The sequence below is a fragment of the Lissotriton vulgaris genome, chromosome 10 (genome assembly GCF_964263255.1).
Source record: "Lissotriton vulgaris chromosome 10, aLisVul1.2, whole genome shotgun sequence".
Taxonomy (NCBI): domain Eukaryota; kingdom Metazoa; phylum Chordata; class Amphibia; order Caudata; family Salamandridae; genus Lissotriton; species Lissotriton vulgaris.
The window spans coordinates 201,054,379-201,073,359 of record NC_141698.1 but is presented as its reverse complement, the minus strand read 5'-3'; the positions used below and the strand labels follow the sequence as shown (position 1 = coordinate 201,073,359).

Here is an 18,981-nt window from a genome sequence, read left to right as displayed (position 1 = left end):
CCGGACTGAGACCGGTCCAGGATGTTGTTCTCCTTGAGGAAGCGGGTCAGTTGTTTATTGACCATTTTCTCAGTGACCTTTGCCGGGAACGGGAGCAGGGAGATGGGTCGGAGGTTCTTGAGGTCCTTGGGGTCCTCCTTGGGTTTCTTGAGTAAGGCGTTGTTCTTGGCGTGCTTCCAGCTTTCCGGGAAGGTTGCTGTCTCGAAGGAGATGTTGATTACTTTCCGGAGATGGGGTGCAATGGCTGTGCTGGCTTTTTTGAAGATGTGGTGAGGACATGAGTCCAGCGGTGATCCGGAAGGGATGGTGTTCATGATCTCGCTGATGTCCTCGTCGTTGATGCTGGTCCGGGAGAGCAGGCGGTTGGTGCAGGTGGTGGTCATGGGGGTGGTGGCTGTCGGGCCGTTGTGACGTTGAAGCTGTCGTGTATGTCGACGATCTTGCAATGGAAGAAAGTGGCCAATAAGTTGCACAGGTCCTGCGAAGGCGGGATTTCGTTGGTGTTGGAGCTGGGGTTGGAGAGTTCCTTCACGTTGTTGAAGAGCTCTCTGCTGTTGTGTGTGTTGTTTTGTAGGTGGTCTTTGAATGAGGCCCTCTCGGCGGCTCTGATGAGTTGATGGTGTCTGCGGGTGGTGTTCTTGTGGGCTGCGTAGCTGTTCGGTGTTTGTTCGCGGAGCCAGTTCTTCTCCAGTTTGCGGCACGTTCGTTTGGAGGCCTGGAGGTCTTTGGGGAACCGGGTGGCTTTCTTGCTAGTGTGGCTGTTGGAGGGTGTCTTGAGCGGGGCGAGGTTGTTGGCACAGTGGTTGATCCATTGTCTGAGGTTGCGGGAGGCGTTGTCAGGGTCGGTGGAGTCGGCCGGTGGACTCTGGGCGAGGGTGGTGGTTAGCTGGTCTTCTGTGACCTTGCTCGAGCAGCGTCGAGGCATCTGTTGGGTGCAGTGGTGCGTGGTGGGCTTCCTGAAGGTGAAGTGGATGCAGTGGTGGTCGGTCCAGTGGGGTTAAGTGGTATGGTTGAAGGAGACTTGGGGTCTTGCGGTGAAGATGGGGTCGAGCGTGTGGCCGGCGGCGTGGGTTGGTGTTGTCACGAGCTGTCTTAGTCCGAGGTTGGCGATCAGGGTGGTGGAGTAGGTGTCGTTGTTGTTCTCGAGGTGGAAGTTCAGGTCCTCGAGGAGGATGTAGTCCGTGGAGGCAAAGGCGTGTGTGCTGATGAAGTCAGAGATAGAGTCGCTGAACTGATGTCGGGGTCCAGGGGGTCTGTAGACGAGGGTTCCTCTGAGGGTGGTGTTGGGATCGGTGTGAATCTGGAAGTGCATGTGTTCAACAGTGCTGAGGGTGTCGTCGGTGTTGTTCGAGACTCTGAGGGTGTTCCTGTGGACAATGGCGATTCCTCCTCTTGCGCCTTTGGTGCGGTCCCTGTGAGTGATCTTGTAGCCTTCCGGGATGGCTATGGCGATGTCGGGAGCTGAGGTGGGTTCAGCCAGGTCTCCGTCAGGAAGGCGACATCTGGGGAGGTCGGTTGGTGGTTTTGTGGGCCGAGTGCCGGTGAAGCTGCAGTTCCGGCAGGTGAAGGGTCCTTGGGTGCGCTTCAGGGTTGCCCGGTAGTACGTGTGTTTTCGTACAGGGTTGAGTGCGAGGAGGGTGCTGGCATCGTAGTGCTGTCGGGCGTTGTGGTGTTTGCGGGGGACAGGGGTTCCGGCGTGGGGCAGGCGGGCTTGTCTTAATGCAAATATGCACAGCAAAGACCATGCACAGTGAACACTGTGGGCCCCAGGGCTGACTAAGGCCTGGCAATAACCCTTATTGCATGGCTGAAGGTCATACACAGCTGGTTCCAGAGCACAGAGGAGCCCTCTATGAATGGACATGTGCACGTTCAGGCGCGACGGGTGCAGACAGGCTTGCCTTAATGCAATTATGCACAGCAAAGACCATTCACAGTGAACATTGTGGGCCCCAGGGCTGACTAAGGCCTGGCAATAGCCCTCATTGCATGGCTGAAGGTCATACACAGCTGGTTCCAGAGCACAGAGGAGCCCTCTATGAATGAGCACCAAGGATGAGTGTGCAGCCTACAGTGAACCTTTGCTGAGCAAGGACAGACCTAGAGGAGCCAATGCCTGGTTCACTGATGAGCTTGGACAGCATAAGCTCCGCTGCAAACAGGTGGAGCGTACTTGGAGGAGAGGGTATAAGGAGCTGGACAGGGCAGCATATAAAACGGCCCTGCAGGTATATAAGACCCAGCTAAGAAGCGCTAAAGCAACACTTTTAGAAGATACCTTGGCGAAGGCATCTAATAAATCGCAGACCTTATTCAAGCTGGTTAATAACCTATCTAATCCGTCCTGTACAGTACCAGCCATTCCGGCTTCTCAGGAACTTTGTGATTCCTTGGCCCTCGCGTTCGAGGAGAAAATTAGGACCATCCTGAATGGACTTTCAGTGCCCGGACAGTCTGTGATGCCTCTATCCCCCCCCTGGAATCCCCCTGCCACTCGATACCCGTAGGGGATAATAATAAGGTAGTTTCTTATCAGTTGTCTTGTTTTCCGATTCCCTCGCTAGAGGAATTCTGCGCCTTGGCCAATGGCGTATCCTCAGGTTCACCACTTGATCCAATGCCCCATAAGATCTGAAAGGCATTTCAAGCTGAGTTGTTTCCTCCACTTCACTCCATCTGCTGCCAGTCTTTGACTACAGCGTCAGTTCCAGACAGTTGGAAGCTGGCAATAGTAACTCCATTGCTAAAAAAGGCCTCTCTGGACCCTCTATGCTCAGCCAATTATAGGCCTATATCGCTCTTACCATTTGCGATAAAAATTCTTGAGAGGTGGGTCACGAGAGCCTTGTCCAACTTTCTGGAAACAAACTTCTGTCTGGATGCAGCCCAATTTGGCTTCAGACCGGCCCATGGCACCGAGACCGCATTGGTTACCGTGTTGGACGATCTACGAACGCGTGTAGACAGGGGCAAGTCAGCATTCTTAGGCTGCTTGACATGTCGGCCGCGTTCGACACGGTGAACCATGCGGTCCTTCTAGCCCGTCTTCAAAACGTGGGAGTAAACGGTCTGGCTCTAAGTTGGTTAACATCCTACCTCATCAACAGACAGCAAGCTGTGGCGTTACCACCATTTCGATCAGCCACACGACAGGTGAACCAAGGCGTCCCCCAAGGGTCAGTGGTCAGCCCGATCCTTTTCAACTTATATCTCCGACCCCTGGTAGATCTAATCAAGTCATTTGGCATATCAGTCATCAATTATGCCGATGACACTCAATTGATTTTTTCATTTGAGGGTACTGAGATAGTTTCGAGGGACACCTTTCACCGCTGTATGTCGGCTACAGCAGATTGGTTGCGAGCGAACTCACTCCAACTTAATGGATCAAAAACGGAAGTACTCCACTGTTCCCTAGACCGTCTCCCCCGCGGGTTACCGGATAACTTCTGGCCTACCTCTATCCCGGGCTCGGTGGAAGCTGCAGAATCGGCTCGCAATTTAGGAGTTCTGTTTGAACCCAATTTACAGCTCGATGCTTCTGTAAATAGGACTGCAGCGACCTGCATGGGCCTGCTTCGTGCCCTACGCAAGATCTTACCAATACTTCCCCGGGAAGCCAGAGCAGAGGTAGTGCGGAGTTCTATCCTCAGTAGGTTAGACTACTGCAACGCACTACTTCTGGGAGCTCCTAAGATCTTGATCCTAAAGTTGCAGAGGATCCAAAACATGGCGGCAAAACTGGCTCTATCCTTGCCACGATCTGCCTCTTCGTCTGCAGCACTAGCCGATCTGCATTGGCTGCCAGTCCAGCAGAGGATTGCCTTCAAGGCTTTATGCCTTGTATTCAGGGCCCTGCAAGGACTAGGACCAATACCAATTCAAAATCTTTTCTCTTGGTATCAAGCTGCCAGACCTTTGAGATCTTCCTTGGCGTTCCTGGTGAGAATCCCCAGGATTAATAGAGTGAGGATGGGCGGCCGTGCTTTTAGTTTCACGGCCGCCACACTATGGAATACTCTACCTCTGGCATTGAGGAGCATCCAAGATCTGCCCTCTTTTAAAAGGGATCTTAAGACCTACCTGTTTCCAAGAGCAATGTAATACATCTCTCCTGATGGTTAGACACGGTCTCAGCGCCAGGATACCCTTTCGGGTGACAGCGGCGCTTAACAAGCATTAAATACATACATACATACAAAGAAGTGCACTGCGGGAGTTTGCAAAGCAGGAAGCTGGGCACAGAGCCCAGGGTACAGGCCGAGCTTTGTGACCCACCCCATTTCCAGGATGGTCAAAGGCCAGGTACTACCATATTGTACAGAACAATCATAAAAACCTTGTTGATTGTAAGTTATATGCTCTTCTGCTCATAAGACATTTAATATATGCTTGTTAAATAATCAATCTCAGATAATTCCCTAAAACACCACAGTTAAATACTAGTTATGATCACTACATGAAACTGATAAGTCCCAAATTGGCGAGTTATGGTTGGGTGAGCAAATAATACCTCAAGCCCCTGCCATGCATACCATAAATTGACAACACAAATACTGCATAACTTGCCATTCAGGTATATATACACAAAAAAACAAAAGGTTAAAGTGATGTAATAGTTAGGCGAACATGTCAGTTAAAAAATAAATCACCAGGTATAGTTTACTGATCTGCTATAACTTGCGCCCACGCCATGCAGTGATCATGACCTTACATATTACATCACTCAGGACCTGTCCAAGGACATCATTGATAACATCAATTTGAGCTCTGTCTGGGTGGACTGTACGCAAGGAAATGTTTTTAAATGAATTGAATATCTTTATTCGGTAAAAGTTGCTCACCATAAAAGAGTACATATACACAACAAAAGTACATTTCCCCCGCTAAACAATGATAAAATATAACAATATAATTAATATGGACCTTAGCCAAAACATCCTCAACAGTTCATTGTGTTATAATAGGAGAACCATCAATTACATACAGTCAATCGATTGGTAGCCTAGAGTGCAGCTTCAGTATCCTTGAGCGCATCAGCCATGCACTGCTCAAATATTTTGCCACCCCGCATATCATGGCAGTGGATGATGAGTCAGTAGAGAGTACACGTAAGGCCAGTCTGTGACACCTCAGCCCCAACTCCCTACATACAGGTTTCAGCCAGATCTTCCGTGCCACTTTGTAGGCGGGGCAGGCAAAAAGTAAGTGGGCCACAGACTCCTTAGGGGCTGCACAACCAGGGCACGAACGCGAAGGGCCACCAGAGTTGGACCACCTCGCGGTGAATTCATGCACCGGGAGGGTCACGTACCTTAGTTTTAAATATAACGCTCTGTCTAGAGGCTTGGTTATTAGATCAAAAAGGGGTTCCAGCTTTCTAGCCCATTTGAACTCTAAGAACCGTTCAGTGAGTGAACCCCCAGCCCCACCGCGTATTGCCTCGCCCTGCACCCAATCCCAGTATAACTTCTTAATCACTAGTTTGGGCGGCGGCATTTGGGTCTCCCACACATCTCTCAATCCCAATTGGAGAACCAGGAGCCTCACATTGTTCAGCCATCCAATCTTGTTGCCAGTATCAAGCAATATTAGGTCATCCAACCCTTCAGCATATTTGGCAAGCTCCTTGGTCCTTCTTAGGCGGACCCAGAAGAGCAATGGACGCAGCCTCACTAGGTCCTTTAGGGCTCGTCTGCCCAAATCTAGTCGCAAGGGGATCAACGGGGTAGAGGCGGGGAGAGCCACCACCTCCCTCAGAAACTTATTTTCCGCTAAGGATAGTTCCAAAACGTTTTCGAACCCCCAAAGCTCAGAGCCATATAATGCAGCCAGGAGTATCTGGCCCTCATAAATGGCCATGACCGGTGACACAGGTTTACTTGTTGACTCTCGATACTCCCTCAAGGTCACCCCAGTTACTCTTTTGTGACCAAGTAACATTTTAGCCAAGTGGTCCTTCCAATTCATTCGACTATTTATCCGCACCCCTAAATAGTCGAATGAATCGACCATCTCCAGGGGTGCCCCATTGACCGAGAAATTGTTTTTAAATCTTTTGGAGGGTGAGAAAGCCATCAGCTTGGTTTTCGAGGTGTTGATGGTTAGGCCTCTATCTATGCAGAAGGAGCTAAATCGATTCAGAAGCTTTTGCAATCCTACTGGGGATTTGGAGATCAGTATAGTGTCATCAGCGAAGAGCAGAGTGGGGATTCTTTCCCACCGCCAGGGATGGAGCATCCGACTCTTCCCCTCTCAGATGATCCACCACTCCATTCACAAACAAGGAGAAAAGAGTCGGAGCCATAACACAGCCCTGGCGTACTCCACTCCTCACGGGGACCCTATCAGTCAGCTGTCCCTGGGTACCCCATCTGATCCTCGCGTAGTTCCCCTCGTGGAGCTTTACAATTAAACTCAAGAGTCTACCGGGGAAGCCCATCCTTCCTAGAATCTCCCACAATTTAGCCCGAGGGACCAGGTCAAAAGCTGTTTTGAGATCTATGAAGGCCATATAAAGACTGCCCTTTTTGATGGTAACTGTCTTCCAATAGATAACAAAAAAGCGAAAGACCTGGTCCATTGTACCCACCTTCCGGCGGAATCCAGCTTGGAGGTGGGAGAGGATGCTTGCCTCCTCCATCCAATCGCCAACCCTTGAGATAATGACCCTGCCAACCACTTTCTGGATTACATCTATCAAACTGATAGGTCTGTAATTGGCAGGGTCATCTCTTGCCCCCTTCTTATAAACAGTAACCACCTCAGCCCCCTTCCAGGAGTCTGGCACAGGATGGCCCCTTACAATCAAATTCATTATAATGGCAATTAAGTTGGCCCAGGCCATAGGTTCCGCAATCAAGAGGTCCCCTGGGATCCCATCCGGACTGGCCGCCTTCTTTGGGGTCAAGTGTCTAATAGCCACTGCTACTTCTGAGGCCGTGAATGGATGCTCGTCCTCCCCTGAAGGTTCCCCACCACCACCGCTGGCTACCACAGGGCTAATTGTATCTTCAGTTCCGCCATATAAAGCTGAGAAGTGATTAAACCATTGCTGGCTAGTTATATGAGCTGCTAGTGGTTGCGATCTCCCCTGTCTAGCTCTATTGATTAAGTCCCAAAATAGCTTCGGGTTCCTCATGCTCACAGCATCTGTTAAATCCTGCCAATGCTGTTCCTCCCATTCACGTTTAGCCAGCGCTAATACTTTCAAATAATCCTTCCTAGCCGCTCTAACTAGTAAAGGATCCCTTGTGAAAAGGGCATCTGTCAGGTTTTTCCTTTTACCCTTGCACTGGGCCGAATACCAAGGGTTGCTTGAAATGGGGGGTGTGTTGTTCATTCTGCAACTTTTCCCTTTAGAGAGAAAATAGTGACTCACTTGCTCTATTGTGGCTTTATAAACTGTATCAAGGGTAATGGGAGGATTCGGGCTACTCCCATTTTCCCGATCCCAAACCTCCAGATCCAAATGCAGGCCCACCACAAGGGATTTAATGGTCCCTAGTTGGTCCTCCTTCAGGTTTGCCTTATCCCATTTCAGTCTACGATTATTGTTATATGGGATAATCTCTTTAGTTAACTTCATGGGGGCACTCACCCCCCTATCTTTAAGGTTACCCCACTTAAACTTGCTGCACAAGGGGTTATGGTCACTATCCTGAGTAGATACCACCTCCATATCAATTAGGTCAGTCCACATACTAACGTCCATTAAGATGTAATCGATTCTGGACGGCCCAGTAAGCCTATTAAAGGTCATCGCACCTGCCGGGTCGGACATGGTCCTACCGTTAAGTGCTCTTAGTTTGTGATCCCTAATAAGGGCATTCATTTGGATTTCCCATGCAGACCATTTTCGAATGGGGGGTAATGACAAGAGTGGGATGGACCATTTAGAGTCTTCTTCTTCAATACCTAGTGGGTCATCTCCAAGGAGAGGTTCAAACATACAATTGAAATCCCCCCCCACAATAATTTTAGCTGCAGGAGGACAGTTGACTAATGCTGAATCTAAACTTAGTATAGTTGCTGAAGTAGTATCCCCCGGGGCCCCTCTGGCATACACATTGAATAGTTCAAGCCTATGCCCCTCAATATGACCCCTAGAGGAGAGATGTAGTGTATCACTACACTCCGAGTCATGGAGGACCACATCGCAGTCCAGATACATTTTTATCCAGACCGTGAGGCCTCCCGCCGGTCTGCCCTTCCCTCTACTTACTGCTGGAGAAAAAAAGGTAGTATAACCCGATTTATTTAATGGAAATGTTTTTAAAAAGTGTGCTCGCAAGTTTGACTTCCATTGGAAACCTTAATGTCTTATGTTACTTTAATGTCTTATGAGTGGAGCACTCCTGTTTGCCTTTCTGTTTCTGCCTCACCTGCCACAAGTTTTGAAAAAAGATCAGGAACGACCGTACCCAGGTCATCCTAGTTGCTCCGGATTGTGTCAGGTGATTGTGGTACCCAGAACACCTTGCCATAAGCATCTGTCCTCTAATCAGGCTACTGCTTTGGGAGGCTCTTCTGTCACAGCAGGAGAGTTCTGCACCCAAACCTGGCCAATCTACACCTCTATGCGTGGACATCCCAGCGACATAAGTTAATTGCATTCGAGGTTTTGAATATCAGCCTAGCTGCCAGGCTTCTTTCCACAAAGTCCATTTACACCTGGCGTTGGAACAAATTTGTGGCCCGATGTGGAATTCGTGAAACAGACATTTTGCAAGCCAAACTGTCAGATGTTTCAAAGTTTGTTTTGTCTTTGGCCAACAAAAGCCTTGCAGTCGACACTATTAAAAAATATATATTTCGACCTTTTTATAATTGCAGAAGAAGCATCACTGTATTCTTGTTTTAGTCACCTGTTGTGATGCAAATTATTAAAGATGTAACACACCTGTTCCCTCCCAAACTGTGACCCCCCCTGTGATCTTAATTTGATCCTGACGCTCCTTTTGTGCACCAATGCACAGCTGTTCGTTGTGTCTTCTGACTCGCCAAACTGTCTTCTTCACTGCTGTTACTTCAGTTGGTAGCATGTGTGAGCAACAGGCTCTCTCGGTGAAGCCGCCCTACACCACCTTTTTCACTGACAAACTAGTGTTGAGGAGAAGGGCGGGCTTTTTGCCAAAAGCTGTGACTCCTTTTCCTGTTGGGCAATTTATCAACTTCACAGCGTTCTTTGCTCCTCCTCACCCTTGAGGAAAGACTTGATCGACTGGAGCCCAAAAAAGCCTTAACCTTTTATATTGATCACACTAAAGACCATCAAGTGGATGATCAGCTTGCTGTATAAGCTAAGATAAGAAAAGTTATGGGCAGTACTTTCTTTAGCCACTGTATACTTGCATATGATGAGATGCAAAGTAAGACTTTGCTCCATGGCCCCTAACCCTTCTCTGAAACCATACTAGATGTCAACTGTTTTGTTATTCTCTTCCATCCAGGTCAAAATCATGCTAAGCAGTATCATTCCATCGACCTTAACTACAGAATTAACCAAAGGTGTAGGCCTTCATGACTGTTACCCTTCTTGAGGATAGGCACTATTACGTAAGTGTACTATGAGGTAGGAAATTGTAAAAAAACAAACAGAATTTAAAACATTGATCACCAATGGGGCTCACAGAACAACATTTGTTTTGTAAAGATCGATAGTTACATTATCAGGCCTGGGGACTTTGCAGGAGGTGCTATCCTAAATTGCAGAGACCACTTCATCAAAGAAAATAGAGGTTGAAGTGGAACTTTTGGCTAATGGTGCAGGGTGGGAAATGGTTACTTTCTGTACAAAAATAAATCATTTTGAAATGGCATATCCAACGGTTGGCAGAAATATAAGCTGCTAAAGAAGGGCCATTACCCCCACTGAATTGTTGAGAGTTAACCACCCCCCCCAAAAAAGTGTCTTTTAGTCTGCATGGTTTTTTAGATGGGTCCCAAGCACTAAGTTGAATAATGTTTTTTCTCTTTTTAAAGTGTTTTTGTAAGACTTTCTACAGCGGGCAGTCTCATCTTTGCACCAAGGCTGCTTATCAATGGCACAGCAGAGTCTCCTATTTGCTGTTGAACAATGACATCAAATCAATTGTGGGAGACCAGTTTCCCATGATTAGATGGTGTGGTTAGCAGCTTAGGAGCGACTCCAAGATCAGTAAACACACTCAAAATCAGAGCATCATTAGTAGGAAAAGAAAGACGAGAATAAAACCGACCAACTCTCTACGCAACAAAATTCTCAGAAATTTGCTGGGGTCAAGTAATTTCCAGTTGATTCTCAAGCCATTGCCCTTTATTGACTCTGGGCAGCCAAGTGACAAAGACAAAAAAGAATCCCAAAAAATCTAATGAAAATTAACAGATAAGAGATTATGATCATGACATACCCATCAGTGAATATGTCAGATAGACCTAGACATGAAGACATAATCAATAATGGCGAAACAACCTCGCCTAGAAAATGCTGGTATAAATCCCTGATCCAGTTGTTGTAATTCATGAACATTAACAAAATCACTCTAATTTAAAAAATAAAACAGAACCCAACCTTGGCGATCGGAGGGTAAATACGGAAGTACGTGTACCTCAGATAACGAAGAAGGACAACAGACTAAATGGTTGTGATTTGGAACCACTTTTGACATTTACATTTTCCTCCCAAGACAATATTAATACACAATTGAAAACCCCTGTTTCATGAGTGAGCTACTTCGTCGCTAGATGTAAACAATGATCTACGGTTAAAATAATAATTACTGGAAAACTCATTGTTCTAGAAATTAAAAAGATAAGATTGAACACCCCCAGCCCAGAAAACCGAAAATGATTGAATTCCCTGATGGTTGGATATACTGGGTGTGATGTAATATTTTAGTAAAACTCTGAACCATATTGAAAGGTCACCCCAAGCCCTACCAGAAGATGAAGGAATAGCAGGTAAAGAATAATTGCTTTGACTGCAACGTAACTGTCCTACTAAGCCTTAGTGGCCCCTGTGACTTGCTCCCTGCCAGAGTTAGTTGCCAAAGCGGACTGAAGTAACCAAACACAACATACGCAAGTTTTCCAAGGTATGCTAACCGCAGTAGTTGCCAAAGCTTGTTTGCCATTTGAATGAAAAACAGAGATGTATTATTCCCTTACTAATTTATATCTCCAGAACCCTCTGGTGGATTTTGTTCATTTTAAAGTCTAAACATTCCAAAAAATAAAAGCTATTTTTATATTAGGGTCATATTTTCATTGTGTCAGGTTTCTTTCTTATTCATCTGTTTTGTTACTTCTAAATGCTTTGCGCTTGTTCCTTTGACAAAGCCTGACTGCTTGAAACCATAGATACCCAGGGTTGAGCTAAAGTTTTGCAAATGAGTCTGACTGGAACCAACACAAGTTTTTGAGTTTAATACACTGTTAAGTTGCACAGCCACACCATATAAAAAAACTGCTTTATTCACATACAGCAATAATAAAACTCACATGATTGGCCAGCCAATGAACCACCTTATTCTTTAGCTGAGGTAGAGTTTTCAGACAAGCCAGGGGATAAAGCAGGGCCATTGGCCAGAACCAGGACATAAAGACAGGCCTCAAGAGGAAGATGTAGGATAGAGACAATCCTGTAACTGAGATTGTGGGACTTTGAGTGGAAACGATTTCAATAGGAGCAGCCAAATGGTTAGAATAACTGAGGACGTTGGTAGGCAAAGCAGCTACAGTCAGAGGAGTAGGACCAACTGAGGGCCCTAACACATGGAACAGGAAACTTGTAACAGCTGCAGCAATATTCTGGGCAGAAGTGACAGATGAGTCACATGTAACCGAGGGAACAACAAAGAGCATCAGAAACTGGAGCTAACGTAGCACAGCTGTATATCATGGGATTTTAACACCTTGGCTGCTAAGGGTTTTCCACTCCTGTGCTGCAGAATCACGATCCCCATTGTTCATGACAAAGCCAGCTCGTCAGAAGCACAGCGCAGGTAATACCCATGACGAGCTGGCTTTGTCATCAGCACTGAAGGGGTTAAACCGTTTTCCATTGACAAGTCTATGTGTTGTAAATGGCCATTTGATGGTTTAAATCTTGCATTAATTGATAAATTGTCCATGCTAAAAAAATTGTCTAGAAAGTGTCTATACAGGGGTGGCTCTTCCGTTATGTCAGAGGAGCGTTGCCTTACTGAAAACTAAAATGATAATAAAACAATGTTATTATCATTTTATTTTACTTTCCTAATCCTACTATTGTCAGCTGAGGTTAGTGGGGAGGCGGGGCCATTGTGACGGAGCATCAAAAGGAGGGAGGAGTTTTGGGCACTTAAAAGTGCGCATGTCAGTTTGGCCAGCCTTCTTTATGTTGTACAGTCGGGTTGGAGAAAAGCTGCAAGCTTCCTGTGCATGAGCGAGCATTACATCAGCCCGCACAGGACAATCTGAGCACTGCTTTCATGCTGGTAAATAATATTACCGGCATGAAAGCAGCGCTGTGATTGCCCCCTGGGAGCCTGTGCAGCGTGACTAGTGTTGAGAGAGGATCACCGAGGCGGCAGCTGCAGGTAAAGGTAAGTTGTATAATATATTTTTTCCCTCCACCCCCTGTTCATGTTGCCCCTATGTTTACAGTTTAGATCAGCTACCACTGTGTCTCAATATAGGCATTTTAAGAGAATTGTCATAACCTTTGCTCTGAGTCTCACCATCATTTGTTTGAGTGCTATAGGCTGTTTTCTTGTGTTTGGAAACTGCGCAGTTTATGAGATAAGGGACAACCTTCATCAGCATTAATGAGAGCAGTGTGGGACTCAGAAACTTGAGTAGAAATAGCATCACTACTTAGGGTATTATCCCCATGACACGTTCTAAGAAACAATCATTAGGGGTATGAGTAGATCCTGTGGTTGCAGACTGGGGATTACCTGTAGTCGTTCAGTTCCTTATGCTGTAGAAAAACAGCAAACTTTAGGGGGTTGCCCAGCAACCTCCAGTTGCTGACTGGTGAAAACAGACCCAGTCTTAGCCAGGTCTTTAACCAGGTTTGACTGCATGCATCCTACAGAGTGGGGAAAACAGATGTGGTATAGTAGCATTTTGCTCCTCCTCTTCCACTTGAGAGTAATGCAGCCTGGGAGTTTTAGATGTTGGTATCTCTCCCAGGGAAACAGGTAACAGCAGCAGCAGCTAATGGGCATCCCCCATAGGTGAGTCTTTTTAATATAATTCCCAGATTAACTTTCTCTTCATCTTATGCTTGTTGTCTAGAGTGTCAAGAGTGTAACATATTAATAGTTTGTTGTTTATCTCTTTTGATAGAATAGCACTAAGGAGTTGTATTGAATCTGCAGATTTTACAGTTGTTAGAGCAGTGCTCTAATTTCACATTTTTAATAAAAAAATGCACTTTTTCATCCACAGAAGCAAATGGGCATTGTTTATTGGAATTGTGTTTCACCGGTGGAAGGAACGGGTTTACCAGCCACAAACTGCAGTGTAAAATCCAGCACTCACCAGAGCCGGTTGTATTACATGTTGAAGCTACGTTTAAGGCAAGTATGGCGCCTAAGTGGCATTAGAAGAACATAGTACTGCTTCATAAACATGCAATTGCTCAGGCTTCAATGCAAGCATTTGAAAGAACTGAAGAAACTTTATCTTACACCGTAGAAGAATAAGTCTACACCAGGCATGAAAAATATTTTAGCAGTGGTAACCCACACAAGGCCTCCTTAGTTGTAATCCGGTTAGCTATATCTGAAAGAGACTTTTAGCTGCAGATTTTTTACCTTTGAATATCCCCAGCCATCAGTCTTGATCCAGAGGATTTTCGAGCAGTACCCCTGCGTGCCGGTGGGTGGTGTAATTCATCTCAACGTCATCGCCTGCGCCAGAAGTTCTGTGCGCAGTACCTATATAGGCGCTGATGTCAGTTGTTTCCTTACCATGCCAGATAGCACTGATCTGGATTGAGCTACCTCTCAGTAATTTTTGACTGGTCTTCTTTTTTACTTTTTTCGATGCTGTTTTCTAAGATTTCATCTCCTGCGGTGAGGATATCATCCAAGAAACAGACTGGTTTGAAAACATGTAGAGCCTGTCACAGACAAATGTTGTTGACAAACCCACTTCGTGTCTTTGTGCTGCCTGGAGCTGGGAAACGACTTCAAGGCATGTGACGACTGTCGTGCCATGCGCCCGAAGGTGCTGAGGGAGTGAACCCTCAAGTTCCTCGAAGCCTGACGTCACTGGACTATGACGCTCAAGGTCCCATTCGAATGGGAAGTCCCGGGACCTTTCGTGAAGCTCCTCCCTATGTTCCCCATCATACTCAAAGTCCTCAGTGAAGTTGGGTAAGTCCAACAAACACAAGCAGTTGAAGAAGTCCAAACACTCTTTGACTTCCTAGCACCCATCGAAGTAATCTGACGAGACGAGAAAGCATTGACACTTCAGGCCCGTGAGTTGGTGAGGTCTGAACCTGGGTCCACTACGCCCTTCCCCAATTTTCCCAGAGCGACCCCTGCCAGGCTAAGCAAGGTTATGAGGCCATTCGCCTCAATTTTGGGCAGATCGGCCTCTCTGGATCTACTTTGGGCCCTACAGGTGCAGAAGGGGCCCATACAGGAACCACACCAGAGGGTTCGCCCTTGGCATCAAACGGGCTCTTGGGATCCCTCGCTGGATCTGGTGTGGTTCTTCCAGCAAGACTAAGACCTTCCTCGTCGCCCGCTCAAGTGTTTACGCACCCGGCTGTGCAGACGCCCCTATGCGGCGCTATCCCCATCATCATACCAGACTCCGACACAGAGCTGGATGGGCATTTCCAACGCCGCATCCCGCGCCAACCGAAGACCTCCTCCCCGGAGCAGAGCCATTGTGTCATTTAATAGTTAGGAATGGGGAAGGAGACGTTTGGGAGATGTCTATGGCTCCTTATGTAGAAGACCTTGTTTAGGAGGACAAGTGGTATGAGGAACTGGGTGAAGCCAGTGGGTTGGAGACTTCATCTGACACTGACCTGATGTCTCCTCTTACTGTGGCTTTAGAGGAGGAAGCCTGGCTGAGGTCCTGGACCATAACCTACCCTCAATGGCAGTCAAAAACTAACATCTAGACAGAGGTGCTTCAGCTGGGAGTCCTTACTCCTATTTAATGATGGTGATCCATTCCTCTTATCCCACATTCACCCTGGTGCGTTTCCTACGACACCACTGGATAGGGAATCCAAGAGACTGGACACCTTTGGTAAGGGAATGTTCTCTTCCACCAGCCTTGCACTATGGTCGGTGAACACCAGGTACCTCTTGGGCCATTATTCCCATTTTCCATGGGATTTGGTTGCGCAAGTGCTGCCTCTGGTTCCGGAGGAGGCCTGACCCATACTCTCTCAGGCAGTTGCCGATGGTAGAGATACAGAAAAGTTCTCCATCAGATGTGGACATGACACTACCAACTCTCGAGGTAGAGCAATTTCATTGTCGGTGGTCCTGCGTCACCATGTCTGGCTGAGAACGTCTTGTATCAGGGGATGTCAGGCTTCCCTCATGGACATGCCTTTTGATAGCTCTCACCTCTTTGGAGACAAGGTGGATTCAGTGATGGAGCTCTTCAAGGGAAGCAAAGCTGTGGCCAAACCCTTGGGCTTGTCTATGGCCCCTCGCCAAACCCAAGCTGCCTTCTGCCCTTTCGTGGCTACAGAAGGGTTCTCCACCCACACCCATACCCTCCCAGCCACCAAGGCCAGTAGGCTTCCCGGACTTTTTGTAGCCATGGGTGTCGGTCCACAGACCATTTGGAACAGGCGGCCAGCTGTCAGGTCAGTCCATCAGATCCTGGCAGTCGCTGCCTCCAAACCTCTTTAGTCCGTCAAGCAAAACTGTCCCGAGCAAAAATCACACCAATAACAGTTATATGAGAAATAAAGATCCAGATTCTTCACATGTTAAGTGGTAGAAAAATCAGTTCCATTTATTTCTTTTTTTCTTTTTTTCTTCTTTCTCTTCTCAAACAATCAAACCTTCCAGTGAGAGTGAGAAAAAGTTCACGATTCCAAAAAGACTGTCAGTTGCACAGTTCAACGTCACGGTCAAATGATCTAGATAGCGTTATCCTTTTTTTCTTTATATTTCTTCAAATATGAGGTCCACTTATCCTTAACTAATCGGTGCAATATCTTCAATTTTTCAGTAATCCAGGTGGATAAGGGTATATATATTATCGGCGAGTACGCCCGACATCTTAAGTCTTGCCTCACAGTGCGGACTGTGAGGCAAGACTTTAGACGTTGGAACTTTTTCTCACTCTATGAGGAATTATCCTTGCCCTGAAGAAGTCATTGGGTGAATGTCCCGTGACGAAACACGTGTTGGCTTTGTGCATCTTTTGGCTACACCTGTATGATTATCTGAAGCCTTACTGGAAGGTTTGATTGTTTGAGAAGAGAAAGAAGAAAAAAAGAAAAAAAAAAGAAATGGAACTGATTTTCTACCACATGACATGTGAAATGAAATGAAATGAAATTTGATTTATAAAGCGCATGGCTGCCCGAAAGCATCCCAGCGCTGCAGAACAAAAAGCAACCTAAGATGGGCAACGGTTCATTGGGAAAAAGAAAAGTTCTGAGAAGTTTGCGAAACTTCCGATGATTGGGTTCGGTTCAGATCATCACCGGAAGGGAATTCCACAGCGATGCCGCGTTAACTGAGAAGCAACGCCCCCCCCCCGAGCGTGCCCTCCTTACTCTGGGGACAATGGCGAGGTTTCCCCGGTCAGATCGTAGAGCCCGAGAGGACTTGTAAGGGCGGATTAAACTCCTCAAGATGGGCGGTCCCTTGTCCTGAAGGGACTTATGTGTTATGCAGAGAGATTTAAATGTTATTCTTTCCCGTATCGGGAGCCAATGAAGAGATCTTAGTACTGGCTTGGCCGAAGTTCTTAGTGAGGAGCCAGTAAGCAGCCTGGCTGCAGAGTTCTGGACACGCTGGAGGATGTTGATGGTTGCTTCGGGTGCCGCCAAGAACAGGGCATTACTGTAGTCCAGTCTAGATATTATTAGACCTTGGACTAACAACTTCCTGGACTGGAAGGGCAGAAGTGGAAGGACCTTTCGAACAGACCGAAGCAACCCGTAGCATATGCCTGCTGTTTTCTTTGCTTGGGTCTTAAAGGTAGGATCCCGCTCAAACCAAACCCCTAAGCTTTTGATTTCCTCTATGGGGGCGGGAGCGTTACCCAGGCAGGGAGGCCAGATGGACTTAGGCAGCGCTGTTAGTTGGTGACCCAGGAGCATGATCTCTGTTTTGGCTCCATTTAATTTGAGCCGGGAGCTGGACATCCAGGCATGGATTCCCGAGAGGCAGGCGGAAAGATTTTCAAAGCAACTCTCTTGTTGGGATAGCGAGACGACTAGTTGGGTGTCGTCAGCGTAGGTGACTATTTTTATCCCAAAAGGATTAACCACCTCCTCCAGTGGGGACATGTAAACATTGAAAAGGGTAGGGCTCAATGAAGAGCCCTGGGGCACTCCACACTGGAGAGGGATGGATTTCGAGGTTGCGCTGCTTTCGCAGATCCGGAAAGATCGACAGCTCAGAAAGGATGACAGCCATTGTAGCGCCATGCCAGAGAGTCCCACTCCCGCGAGTCGCTGGATAAGAATACCATGGTCCACTGTGTCTAATGCTGCACTAAGATCCAGGAGGATCGCAACTGCAGATCCCCCTGAATCTAAGATACATCTTGCCTCTTCCGCTACTGCTATCAGGGCGGATTCGGTACCCTGACCCGGGCGAAAGCCTGTTTGTGAATTACGCAGCAGCATGTTGTTTTCCAGGAAAGAGGAAAGCTGCTTGTTAACCACTCTCTCCGCAATTTTGCTAAGCCTCGGTAGTAGTGATATTGGACAGTAGTTTCTCAGGTCTACGGGATCGAGGCCTGGCTTTTTGAGAAGAGCCTTCACCCTAGCTAGCTTCCAGCTGGGTGGGACAACACCAGATGTAAGGGAGACGTTTATAAGCTCCGTGGCTACAGGGGCGATGGTATCAGAGATGAGTTTGAGGATGTGAATGGGCGCGGGGTCAGTAGTGGAACCGCTTTTCAGAGAGGACAAGGTTTTGGGAAAAAAAACCAATGGTTAAAGGGGAAAATGAATCCAGCGATGGACCAGGTGTACGGGAACAGTGGTCAGCAGAGTGAGAGGCCGGGCCACTATACGGAAGACTATCTAAGATTTTATGGATTTTCATATCAAAGAAGTCGGCTAGTTGGTTGCATCTTACTTCTGAGTTCTCCTGCCTAATTGAGGGTAAGGGTACTTTCAACAGTTCTTTTACTATTTTAAAGGTTTCCGTGGATCAGTTGGAGGCGGTTTTGATTCTCTCCTCCAGGAAGGCGGACTGGGCTGTTTTGCGGGCAATTTTATAAAGCCTCATAGCAGAACGGTATGCTGCCTTATTGTTGGCCGGCCAGTCTTTTTGCCATGTGCGTTCTAATTTCTTGAACTTTTTCCTCAAAATTCTGAGTTCCGAAGTATACCATGGTGTTTTGAAAGGGCTACTCTTCTTAGTTGTACTTTTCCTAGGCAGTACACGTCTAGAGAATTATTCAGCCACCTATGAAAGTTGGTGTCAGCCACTAGTGGGTCCGGATCAGGCAAGGGATCTGTTTGTTCCAGTGTCCGAATAAAGTTCTCAAGGGGTAGTTTAGACCAGGCTCTCTCTAATGTACGGGATAGTGTGGCGTTTGGTGTGTCAGTACGAGTATTCCATGTAAAAGGGACCAAAAAATGATCGGACCAAGGAATAGGGAGAGGGGGGCTGGAATCAAGCTGAGTGGTATTAGTAAATATGGGTTCCAATAGATGTCCTTTAATGTGGGTGGCCTGCTTATTTATGAGGTTAAGCTCGAAAGATTTAAAGTCGAGCCTAAGATCCGCTGCCACCCTATCGTCAGGATCATTAAAGTGTAAATTGAGATCTCCTAATA

At 47.0% G+C, this 18,981-nt stretch overlaps 1 protein-coding gene across 1 annotated transcript in view; it reads left to right on the top strand.

Annotated features, from left to right (window-relative positions):
• The window catches only part of DLEC1 (DLEC1 cilia and flagella associated protein), a 712,951-nt gene that overhangs the window by 340,535 nt on the left and 353,435 nt on the right, over positions 1–18,981 (top strand). The window contains exon 19 of the mRNA XM_086940885.1: positions 13,417–13,547. Within this exon, the coding sequence (XP_086797011.1) occupies positions 13,417–13,547 (131 nt within the window). The remainder of the gene's footprint in view (positions 1–13,416; positions 13,548–18,981) is intronic.